We start from the raw sequence: 13846 nt of genomic DNA, 5'->3' as shown, positions 1-13846 counted from the left end.
CTGTCTCTATGCATTAAAAGGTTACACAATACATTAACTTATAATTGTATCATGTGACGTAATTAAGTTTGTTTATGGTTCTTTATCCCTATATATATCCTGCAATCTGTGATATAAACAATGAACATTTTAATTCTTATGATACTGGAAAGGTACGGTCATCGAAAAAGGTAGTATTTTTTCAGCTGGTACAGGTTGTATATTTCAGTTATTTTTAATGTCCTTTTTCAAATTGTGTAATTCTAACATGTTCATTTATTTCCATTTGATCATTTGTTTTCTGTAAACCTTGTGGAAAGGTTCATTAATATAACTTGCGATGGGTACATCGAAAGTGAGTATTAAATTTATATAGTATCAGTAATCTCGACCATGTGTTTGTAATAAATAAATGTTATGTGTTTGTATGTGTTGTTTGTCATTGCATTGTATTACTTTTTATTCTGAGATGTCTTAGTGTTGGTGGTCGATATGGTCTGCTGCATAGTTTGGTATTTTGTTAGCGATTCCTAACATCCACATTTAATGTACTACTGACTTAAACTTCACAAAAACATCTATACCTCTCAATATTTTCTTATTTGATTTTTTTTTTTTAGATTATGATGGAAATTTTCTGTATTTGTATCAATTTGATATTGTTAGTGGCTGTGCATGCTCAGAATGAGTATGATCCTGTTGTTTTAAAGGATTGCTATTCGTACGAAAATATGGAAAAGTTCCTTACCATGGGAACGTTGGAACAGATCAGATGTTTGCAGCAGTATATGTTAACCTTTAATAATGGTATCATCCAATACAAACTGAATGATTTATTTCGAATCCCTGTCAGCATGACGTATTCACGAAATGGCGGGAAACAAATGTTGGACATCTTACCAATGATTGAAAGGAAAATCTATAATCTCCGTCCAGGAACGTTCAAACACCTAACGGTAAGGCAAAAACATCTTTTTAAAATGTGTTTCAACTGACTAAGGCATTAAGACATTCGCTTTCCACTTAATTGTATTACATGCATCATTATACATTATACATGTACCACCTCTTTGTCAATGCCGTGACACATACAGAATGAGAAATCCTGCATGGCCGTCCGTTCGTCTGTTTACTCCGTCTTTCTGTCCGTTTGTCGTTCTGTAACCCCTTTATATTCGCTACTTCTCGTTAAACACTAAACTAAGTGGTAACTTCACATGATGAACTTCATACTTCATATTTCATTTTTTCTTCTTAATTTTTCAAGGGTTTACTGAGGCAAGAGAAATAAAGGTTTTCTGTCATCACAAGACAATATTTTTTAAACGTCCTTCTCTGAAAACTCTTTGAAAAACTAAATGATCAAACTCAAAAATGATCAAAATATTGGCATGACTATTTGTAATGGTTTGAAATGGATGTTTCTATGTAACGCTTAAGCCAAAGTATACTTTGACATTGTACAGTCAAAATGCAAAAAAAAATATGACTGTATATATTCTGGAACAACTCTTTAGAAGCGAAAATCTTCTGACGCGGAAGACTTTTGTTGTCGATATGTGTTGACAACTGCAATTACCTCAGCCATTAAATACTTTCAATATGCCATTCAAAATCGTCCTCTAAGTTGTTTTTAAATTTTTATTTTTATCTATTTCAAATGTCAATTTCAGAGAATTGAATGATCATGTAAAGTCAATTTTAATCATTAAAGGACCATAATCTGTCAGTTTCATGTTCACCGATTTCACCAAAATTCTAAAATTTGAATTATAACATACTAAAACGTATATCCAAACATAAAAAGGTTAGAATGAACAATTTACAATACATGCGCGCGTCTGGAATAAATACAAAATTTAATCCTGGTATCTATGATGAATTAATTTACAAACACTGGGTCGATGCCTCTGCTGGTGGAGTTTTAATTCCCCGAGGGTATCACCAGCCCAGTAGTCAGCACTTCGGTGCTGACATGAATTATCATTGATATGGTTATATTTATAATTCACCTGTTTACAAAATTTTGAATTTTTGAAATACTAAGGCTTTTCTACCTCAGGAATAGATTACCTTGGTTGTATTTAGCAAAACTTTTAGGAATTATGGTCCTCCATGCTCTTCAACTTTACTTTTCCTTTTAACTTTTAAGGATTCGAGCGTCACTGATGAGTTTTGTGTATAAATATTATAAAATTAAATCCTTGTATCTATGATGAGTTAATCGATAATATGTTTCAGCATTTCCTGTGTATTTCATAAAATAGAGTATTGAAATGGAGAAGGTGCCAAAGAGACAACAACCCGGCCAAAGAGCGGAAATAGCTGAAGGCCACCAATGGGTTTAGTCGAGACTCAATCTTCTTAACCATCTAGGTGACCTCCAAAGACTGTCGACAGTCATATAGCCCGATATAAACATACATATACCTGTAGATACAAATAGATAATTAACTCGTGCGGTTGGATTTTTCTAGGTCTGTTTGATTTCATATAATAGGTTAAAAATATATGCTACTTATTGTTTTTATCTATTATATAAGAATGAGTTTTTATGGATCGAATAAGTCAATCAGATGGTTTACTCTTGTTTCATTTTCAATGTTGACATTGTTTCCCTTTTGATAACTGAACACGTCTAATGCATGCGCAACCAATCTCTTAGATTAGCTAAGGTGTTAAATTGAATGTCACATGACTATGATTACAATTAGCGTCGAATTATTCACTTTAAATAAATAATTCATCAGCGATGGGTTTTTTTGGGGGGGTTTATTTTGACAAAATCAACCCAAACGGGCTGCCATATGCGAATTATCATTTCACTACTTTACTACTTTACTTTCTTTCATGATTGTTTATGTGTTACATATTTGTTTTTAGTTATTTTTTTGTACATAAATAAGGCCGTTAGTTTTCTCGTTTGAATTGATTTACATTGTCATTTTGGGGCCTTTTATAGCTGACTATGCGATATGGGCATGGCTCGTTTATGAAGGCCGTACGAAGACCTAAAGTTGTTAATTTATGTGTCATTTTGGTCTCTTGTGGAAAATTGTCTCATTTGCAATCATACCACATCTTCCATTTTTTATATAATACATATTTTTTCAAATCTTGAAGTTGACACCCCTTAAACCCAAAATGAAAAAAAATATTGATGATCACGAATATTACATCACTATATGTTTCAAATTGACACCGCACTTCTTTTGATTTACTAATCTGTTTATAATTTTTCATTGTAGGGTTTAATAAAGAATCCCGTCAAAAGGTCAAAGAGACATACATTGAAATCCGGTCAAACACGCTATCCACTATCTGACACTGTTCCAATTTCACATTCGCCTATTCTTGGGGCTCTTTACCAGATTCCTTGGAAGAACTAAACTGACACAAGAACGATTTGTAAAGCCTCGGCTGATACATGTACCTCTAGTTCTTTGGACCAAACTGACAATTTCGAAAACTTACTGTCACATATAAATAAACATCCCTCGTGAGGATTTCAATAATCCGATCGTCAAGTTGATATTGTGATTACTGGCGACAAGATGTAAACATTTATATCCGTGTATATTTCTAAATGTGCTGAGACAGATAACATTATTGTAATACATTATCATGCTTAAGGCAATGGCTAATTATGTAATTACAACTTTACTACTTGGATGATTTAAAAAAGAAGATTATCATTATTAAATAGAATTACAGAAAAAATTGTCATTTATTAATGTATACTTTTATTTGCTATTTAAAACTATGACAACAATGACAAAAAAAGGCTATACACCATTCTCTGCATATGAAATGAGTCCTAGTAAACGAAAACAATATGTTGAAGACTGTAAGGTATGAATTAAATAAGGTATGTGATTTGTTAATTGTTGTCATCGGGTTTCTGTCGCGGGGACGTATAATATGCTCCACATCACCTATTTTTTTTTAAAGTTACTTTGTTTAATAACTCTTTTTTGATACTTACCACATCGAAACGTACTTCGTCGATTTAAGAAAATTTTGTTAAACCAATGCAAACACTTTACTGAATAGGAAAATGAATCCAACGAAAAGTGTGGAGATAGACTGATAGTATAGGCAAATATGTAAATGTCATATCGATATAGAAGATTACATACTTATGGTAAGCTACAAATTAATTTTTATGCGGAATAACGCTTAGAAGAAACGCTGGGAAATTGAAATGGCGAGGTTGCTGAAATATGTTGTATTGGATGATTGACTGTGTTGTATACAAAAACAATTCCTAGTCTCCAAAGTCCAATGACATTAAGGTCAAATGAAGTTGTTGATCAAATCTTTTGAAATTTGAGCAAAGATCAAAAAAATTATCAAACTCTCAAAGAAAAAACATTAGTACCGACACTCGAATTGCAATTTAATGTTTGTTTGGTTTTGCAAGTTTTATTCCCATTATACATGTACTGTTAAAAATGAAATCATGCAATTGGATTCATTAGAAAACTTTCATACATGATGAGGTGACAAAAATAATCAGTAATCAAAATTAAACAAGTTATTGACACTTTTTTATTATAGACCAATAAGGTTTGGAGAATTCGAAATACTGAAAGCCCTGTTATTGAGCTATATAGTAATTTTAAATGAAGTTAAAATAAAAATCTGACAAGAATATAATTTATACAAATAAGAGCACTTACAAGACAGGACAGGAGTACACAGAGAGGCACAGACGAAAAGACGGACAACTGATTTCCAATGCCCCCGCAACGCGTCGCATTTGGAAAAAACAAAACATTTCCGAATGATTTAAGAAGACTATGAAATAGACGAGAATCAAAACAAGCTTGATAAAATAAATTATGAAAGAAAATAGAGAAAAGCGCCTCGGAAACACCAAATATAATAAAGGTATTTTCATTCATTTTTTTTTAAACAAGATGAGGGCACTGGACTGGCAGCAAACACAGTACTCCTGAATGATTACATGAGATAGTTTTCTAATAATAAAACAAATACCAATTCACTGTATGATTTTTAAAGTAGTTATTTTAATAGGATCCGCTTCTAAAGGAAAGTCACTCTGTAATTATTTATTTTTTTGCATATCCTAATCTGATGTTTAGAATAATCATCATTATTGCAAAGGCCTCTAATGATAATATAAAAAATCCTAAATTATTATTTGATTCACTAGGGAACAAAAGTGTTGGCTCTTCATTACCATAGTTTGACGTCCATCGCCTTTCAGATTCAGTCTGATTAACGATCCTACGTATCCAGTAATCTCATGTCGAAGGAAAATAACGAAACTAGTACCTCAATTGTTTGTAAAAGTGATGTTTTTTTTAAGTTCTCTTTATAACCTTTCATTTGATTTACGACAAGCACACCTTCTGAAAATATTTGAAATGTACGCTTTATGGACTTTCATTAAATATGCGACACCCTAACCAATGATATGAGAAGTTTGAAATGTTTGCACTAAATCACCCCACCCTTCCCACTGGGATGAAAAAGGGTTTTAAAATTTTCATTTTTGAGTATATCTTTTTAAGACCTTTAATTTGATATATCAAATGACCCCATTTGACAAAGCGCCAAAAATTATGCAATTTCAGTTATATCAATACAACTTGTGAAAATTACAACAAAGTCAATGCAAAACATGAAAATAAACTCATCATAGATACCAGGATTAAATTTTGTATTTACGCCAGACGTGCGTTTCGTCTAAAAAAAAAAGACTCATCAGTGACGCTCGAATCCAAATAAAATAAAGTACGAAGTTGATGAGCATTGATGACCAAATACCTAAAAGTTTTGCCAAATACAGCTAAGGTTCTATGGTAGAAAAGCCTTAGTATCTAAAAAAAAAAAAAAAAGTTTTGTGAACAGTTAATTTACACTGACTGACTTTACAAACGCAACACTCATTTTGTTGATAATTTTTTTACTAAATCATGTTTAGTTCTCATACAACTAATTTTCATGCTTATCATGCTTCTTTCTCTTTAGAAAAAATCAACATCTGACTTATCTGTGGATATTGAACATATTTTTTAAAGCGAAATTTGGAACCAATAAAACATTTTTCAAATTTTTTTCCTTCGTGAAATAGTTCTTTCAGTCCTTGGCCACAGTTAAATCAGTTTTAAAATGTTGCATCTCCATATTGCCATGACTGAGGAATAAAAAAACTGAGTCAGCCCATAAGAATACTGCGAACAGAAAAACGTGACATTCTGAAACCACATACTTTGACTTCAAAAACTCGTCTTGCTGTCATTCCGACAATAATATAGGTAGACGGTATTTGATGCTGACCATCGATGACCAGATCAACATCTAGTGACAATCCAACGTCAAAAGAATTTGATTACGAAACGTCATTTGCTATTCATGTTTACGGCCGCAACGTCAATTGATAATCAAATTGCCAAATGCCATTGCGCACAGATTCATGCCATAAATGTTCCCCAAAAAACTGAACTGCTAAAGAATTGACGGAAGAAGGGAGAAAAAAACATTTAAAGCCCTAAAGTTTAAACCGCATTATTGCCAAAACCTATTATCATGAGTGGAACAAAGCAAAATTAGAAGGTGTAAAACAGAACCTAAAACATGTCAAACAGAATTGGTTGACCATTCTGACAATCATTTTTGGCGTTTGTTGTAGGCAGTCATTGCTTCTGACGGTAACACATTCATTCAAAAAATTTAAAAAGAGTAATCTAGTGTTGCGTTTCAAAAGTCGGACAGTATATAAATATGACCATATCAATGACAATTCATGTCAACACAGATGCAAAACATGAAAATTACAACTTGATTTTTTGGGTGTTTTTTCATTTAATGTTTTTTGGTTTATAGTCAAACATTTAATGAATGGCTGTTATTTATTTTGAATTTATTGAACCATAAAATTAATTTTTGACTCTTCACATTGAATAATCCGCGAAGCGGATTATGTTAAATGTGAAGAGTCAAAAATTAATTTTATGGTTCAATAAATTCAAAATAAATTATTGCCATTCATTATAAATAAATTTCTATCAAAAAATAAGCTCAAAGATTTATATTAAACTTATAACAACGTACATAGATGTTGGCGTATGAATACACAACGTTAGAGTGGGCGTGTCGCCATAAAAATTGATAACATTGAAAATAAAGCTAATTTTTTTAACCAATCAGAAGACAGTAAATACACAAAATTTATTTATATAACCATGTTAAACTCTTCAATTTAAAAAATTTCAGGTGGAAAGCTGTTGTTGATTCAGAAATAAATGCCTCCGCTCGGAAAATTTCAAACTGCATTATCTCTAAAACAAAGAAAAATTGTCTGCAGTTAATAGACAAAGAAAAATAAAAAAAAATGGCACAATTCCAAAGGTCATAATGACAAATCAAATATATGATGCAATATCAAACCTAAAAACCGGAAGTCGTAGAGACATACCACCATTCAACCCAGGACCACTTGAACTGTCGAATGTCTCAAGGTCAAGGTCAAAATACACTTTGAAGGTCAAGTATAAAATTTCATCATGACCTGACATTGAAAGTATTGAATACTGATCATTTTTGCAATTTATAGTAGGTTGATATCTGTTACCTTTAAAATATATCACACAAAACTATACTTTTAAGGACAATCTTTTTGTAACTTTTGCATAGACGGTCAGACATTTTTTAGCTTTATGTATAAAATGTAAAGCTCCTTGAGAGAGGAACATTTTATACACAGTGTGTATGCAGCAAACTTTTATCGCTTGTAAGCGCTTTTGTGCACTCAGTGACCTTTGACCTTTGGTGCAAATGAAAGTTCGCACGAACTTAAGATTATTGGTTAAGGTCCAAACTCCATATAAGGATTGATAAAAAAAAATGATTTTTTTATATATTTTCCTTACGTAGTGAAAAAACCTTAACAATCTACATAATACTTGTTCACGGAAATCTTACCTTTTCCAATTTTTTTTTCGTAATCGAGTTGCCTTAATCTAATGCTTACAAAAGTAACTTGTTTCACTTATTTTCAGGCTGATGACTCGCACAGCTGAAATTTGTATGTGTGATGAATATCATTGTATATCAGTTAAATCATATTGAGTGCACTCCAAATATGTCTGGTCTCTCAAATGTGTGCTTTCTGTCCCCTTTATGTTGCATCCTACAAGATTCAAAATTTTATTGTCCGATCATGGTCCCTTAAAGGGTATACTGTTAATTCAGAAATTATTGGGTGCATTTATTATTTCGATTTTGTCATTTTAGACTAAAATGCGATTTTAACTTTTGCGATATTGAAAAAAATCCTGATAAATTCATATAAAAAGATTCAAAATGCGAGTTTTAATTACTTCGATTATAAGCCTGTCGCATTTTTCGCAGTATTTAAAACATTGCAATAATTACTGAATTACAGTATACAAGAAATACAACTATTTTCACGACATAAAACAATATTGTTAAAGGTCATTGGTAGTGAACAAATGGTTGTACTAAAATGAAGAAAAAATATATTGTATAATACTTTCATGGATTATAACATATTTGATATTAGCATGTATAAATTGGCAGGTTTTCTGAAATAAATTCACTTATTTTCAATGATTTTTTTATATCTTTCATAATCATTAACCATATAAATTTGCGAAGACAGGACAGTTTGAAAAAGATGGACACTCTTTGGTAATATAGTATAGACAAAAATATCAATGCTGATTAAAAAAAGAACATTGTAAAAGAAAATGAATTCAATCCTCAACTTAACAAGAGAAATACATCTGTCACATATTCTTTCTTCATAAGTTCACAAGGCACTTTTGGCTTAATATATCGCCCAGTTTCAACTTTTAACTTGCGATTCAACTTTGTACAGTTTTGGGTTTTTTATGTCTGAAAAATCCCAGATATTTCTCACGTTCAAATGAACATTTAAATTTCAAATATGTACGTAGTTTACCATTCACCATGATCAGCTTGTATCTTGTTTCTGCCAATATTGGTTTGTTTTCTGATAATTTGAAAGGTATGTTTTGAGTTTACTGTTCAAAGTGTGGGACTTGTATCTATCAAAATCAGATTTTTAAAAATCAATATTTACAATATTTGACACAAAAAAGTCATGTAGAAAATATTTGTACCAAGTGTTTATCCCTTAATAACTGGTAATATTATCTTTTCACTATAACCATTTTCCAATAATGAGTTTGCAAACTTTTCTATTCGAACCCAATATTCAATTATAATTTTGAGTTCATATCCATAACCAAAGGATAGCGTCCTAATTCGCTTATTACAACAAAGTTTGAGCTGTTTTTTTTTGTACCCTTAGAATATATATTTTGACAAATGTTGATTCACCTTTTCCGCATTTTCTAATGTTGCCAAATAAAAAAAAATTGCGTCATAGAGTACTTAACCAAAATTTATAGTTATCTTTATTAGACTTCTTTTTATATTATTACATTTATTAGGTCTTTCCACTTTTCTGTGGAAAGACCTATTGTTTTTCTTCTGATTATTTTTTTTTCTTCCGCCAAATTTTGTTCTTGCGATAAACATTTGTTTCGCAATATGTCGCTTAGATATTTGGTATATGATATCGAACAGTTTATGCGCTTTTGAAATTTACCCTGCGTAACTGAATACTTTTCTTTGTAGGAGTTATCTCCCCAAACACTGTTTTCCTTGTGATCACAACTCCTTCACAACCGTAAAAGATTACGACAAATTTATTTTATAAAATTGCTCGTTATATCCTTCGCATGATTTGTCCAATTTCGACCGAAGCAATATGAACGCTCCATATGAGAGTTATTTCCCTTTTTGTATTTGAAATTTTGAAATGTATTTTAAACTGGAACACCATAAGTGATAGAGACCTAGGATCGTTTGATTTGAGGTCCTTGGTCCAAAAAAATGAAAATTAGGTCAAGGTCAAAGGTCAAGGTCATATTCTAATTTTTGAATTTGTCTTATTTTCACTCATTTTCATTAACCTTATAAGATATCGACAAATTATTTTGTATAAATTGTTAGTTGCGACATGTGGTAACTAAATAATTTTAGTTGAAAGAGTGCGTAAACAATGAATGGGAGTTTTAGCCCCTATCATATCTTAAATTATGTTTAAAGTGATATCACTTATTAACCATACATATTAGAGACTAGGGTCTTTTGATTTGAAATCCTCAGTTTGTGACCTTGAAATTGAGGTCAAGGTCATAGGTTAATTTGACGTTCTAGATTTTGACCTTTGCTTTAAATTCATATCTATACATCATAAAGCCATATGAACTGACATTTTAGACTGATTTTTTATATTTTAATATCAAAATAGATATAAACTGGTGAAAAGGCCTTCAATTGTTCTCTGAACAATTGGTTTTTAATTAGTTTTTTGGGTTTTTTTTTATATGAAGCATTTTTGTCATATCAATTTGTGTGGTATCATTTTTTTGTATGTCGAAACTATAAGCCGTTTACATGAAAATACCTCATTGGAAACAAGCTTTAGAGCATTCATGGGTTATTCCTGATACAATATCAGCATTTTTTCCATACACTTAAGGGTACTATACTCATAAAATGCCATTATATTTTACAAAGTACTTGTTGGTATTGTCTTTATATTTTGTATATAGTGTATTGTAAAACTCATAATTATGCTTGATATTTTATTGAATAAAATATTATTATGATTATTATTATCATTTGGATGAGATTTTGCTAAGCGTCGAAAGTTTGCCTCTTGCATAGTTTCTTGACGAGAACGATCCGGTTTTATATAGTTGTTTTTAGATCATTAATATCTTTCAGGTTTTTTTTTGTTTTGTTTTTACAAATGACACAATAACGGGTTTCGTTCTAGTTGGATTGACACTAGTGTCTGTACCGTTATGTTGAACTATCTGCTGAGTATCAATAACGTTGATATAGAATGTACGATACCATTAATGTATGCCTCAAAGCACTTTTGGTTGTTGTTTTCGAGTTTAATGATCTTCATTACCAGTCTATGTTGTCAGTTGTTCTTGTTTGTTACCGATTGTAAATTGTCTGTATTATAAACCGATTCATATTTTGACATCTTTGTTTGTAATTCCTTTTTTTTTTTTATTATTGTTAACATGTGCAAATTCTTATGTCATTTCATCTTTCAGAGATTTGACATGTCGTTGTATCTCTTGCTTAAACTTAGATACCAAGTTTGTTATGCTATGTTCTAAAGAAGTTCTGTGAAACAGGTTTTCTTTAATGGTCAGCATTAGTTGATATAAATCATTTCTGGAGATTTTATTATCTTTTAATGGGTCAGACATGACTGGTTTAATAGGAATAGGAACAGTGTACGATTTTGTTTTCACTCGTTAAGTTAATAGACGATATAGTTCTCTATCAGTGTATGGGGAACAGTATCGTGTCATACGAGGACCGTTTTTGTATCTAGGCAAATATTTCGAGAGTGTGAGATATGTGTTCACCCTCCTAGTCGATGTTGCAAAACTTTAACGTTTCACTGGCATGTCAAATACACAAATACTACTTAAGTTGTATGTATATACATCTATCTGACAAAAAACATAAACGTCCATCTTGACGAGCCTCATTCTCATACATAAGTATATGGCTTGTATCTATTAGAATAAGATTTTGAAATATCAATATTTGAAATATTTGACACACGTAGACAATATGTGTACAAAGTATGTGTCCCTTAATAGTGTAACATTTTATTTTATTTAAAAGCATTTTTCCAATAATGATTTTGGAAACTTTTCTTTTCGAACCTAATATCTAATTATAATTTTGAATCTACATATTAGTAAAGAGTTGCGTCCTAATTCGCTCATTACAACGAAATTTGAGCTTGTGTTTGTACCCATAGAATATATTTTGAAAATCGTTGGTTCATCTTTTCCGCTTCCACTTGCTAATTTAACAAAGTTACAAAAGTCGTCTTATTTAACTTTTAAATCAATATAACTTCCCTACGTTTGAGAGCAATATAACAAAATGGGTTTAATAGAATGGTCAAATACCTGATCTGATGTTGAAATTGATGGTTGTAGTGAAAGTAAATCTTTTTGAAGTTTCGAAGGGCCTAATTTGCCTTTTAATGTAGTCATCCAGAAAAACGGTATATGACTAGTATATGACAATTTTTTTAATTCGTCACGAAGTAAATTTTTCTTAGATTCAATTCTAGCTAGATGTCCACTCATTGATATTGAAAGACAGTACCGCTGTGGAACATATTTATTAAATTATACCATGTTTGGCTGATTTTGAAACTTATTTCCAAAACTTGATCGTAAAGAGACTAAGGTTGCTCTATTACTTGATGTCATCATACTCTATTTTTTATCATTTTCAATGGTTAATCAAGTATAATATCAAAAATAATCATCCATAGGTGCAAGATGATACGACAGTGTTGAGCCCTAATAGTACCTCCCAAGCAAATAAAAGGTAATATGTTGCCAGCCAAATATAAATTTAGATCGACGACTCTTTTACAACATTATAACATTAATACTATTACAACTTCTTACTGCCTTGACCGTAAACCATGGAATTGCAGGAGATTTTGAAGCCATAAGTGTAATTTTCTTTAAAAATTTTAACAAGCCCGGGCCTTTTTTTGTCCTCCTTTTATTAATTCTATCAATAACTAAAAAGGTTCGGGTCTGTAATCTGTACTTTCCGCCTCTGATAGGCGCACCATCAAACGGTGTATTTGTGATTGGTTAGATACACCGGTCATAATCACACCTGAACATCGTCATTGTACACAGATTGACACTACTAAATTCAATCATTGACCAAAAAATAATATATATATACAAGTTGTTTCCGGTGGTAAGAAAGCCAGGATGGATTCAAAAAGAAGGATTTTGAAAGCTCTAAAAATTGAGCACCTTATAATCAACAATTCTAATATTAAACTAATTCAGGCTAAAAATAAGGCGTAGGTAAATTCAGCCATGGACCTCTACTTGAATATCGGGAGGTGTATGCTAACCATACACCAGAGAACACAATAACACGTTCAATATCTTTTTGAACAATAAATAAAAAAGTGAGTTTCAAATTTATTAACCTGAATAATAATAAGATAGGGTTTGTAGGGAAATGTAATGGGTTCCTCTAACTCTGGTTGGACAATAGGTGTAGACAACAATAGAATAATGTTATATAACTTCATGATCAAAAGTCAGATACAATAGGAAACAAACGGCATAAATGATTTTCACGGAACAACATTAAATGTTTCCTTATAATTTTACATGAAAAAAACAACATTAATTTTACAACCGGATTAGATATAAACGAATATGCTTGACCTTTTCCCGAGGAGTCAAGGAAATTGCCGTCCAAAATAGAATTTAATAAGTCCAACTTGTCTCTATGCATTAAAAGGTTACACAATACATTAACTTTTAATTGTATTATGTGATGTAATTAAGTTGTTTTTGGTTCTATATCCCTATATATATCCTGCAATCTGTGATATAAACAATCTTATGAGCTAGAAAGATACGGTCATCGAAAAAGGTAGTATTATTTGCAGCTGCAACAGTTGTTTTTAATTTCTTCTTTTGATTGTTATTCAAACATTTTCATTCGATTGTATATTTGAATATTTGATCCAACTTATTTCCATTTGATCATTTTTTTTTCTGTAAATCCTGTGGAAAGGTTTGTAAATATAACTTGTAATGGGTTTATCGAAAGTAAGTAAAGCACAAAAATGTCAGTATTCACCTCAAAAGCTTATTTTTTTTTAAACAGACTTATTAAGAAGGGATATAGTTACGATACTGTTGTCAGGTCATTAAAGATTGCATATTTTGGCTTTAATATTGAT

At 31.1% G+C, this 13846-nt stretch overlaps 1 protein-coding gene across 6 annotated transcripts in view; it reads left to right on the top strand.

Moving 5' to 3' along the window:
• LOC139519985 (uncharacterized) overlaps positions 1 to 13846 on the top strand; it is a 17477-nt gene continuing 3631 nt past the window's right edge. The window contains exons 1-3 of one of the 6 annotated variants that reach the window (XR_011663780.1): positions 1 to 20; positions 600 to 935; positions 3228 to 3494. Coding sequence is in view for 3 of the 6 variants with exons in the window: in XM_071312320.1 (XP_071168421.1) it covers positions 75 to 170; positions 600 to 935 (432 nt within the window). In the remaining 3 variants the exon portion in view is untranslated. The other 5 variants (XR_011663779.1, XM_071312321.1, XM_071312320.1 and 2 more) reach the window with 5 other exon arrangements.

This window comes from Mytilus edulis, chromosome 4 (assembly GCF_963676685.1).
Source record: "Mytilus edulis chromosome 4, xbMytEdul2.2, whole genome shotgun sequence".
NCBI classification, from domain to species: Eukaryota; Metazoa; Mollusca; class Bivalvia; order Mytilida; family Mytilidae; genus Mytilus; species Mytilus edulis.
This window is presented reverse-complemented; position numbering and strand designations above follow the sequence as displayed.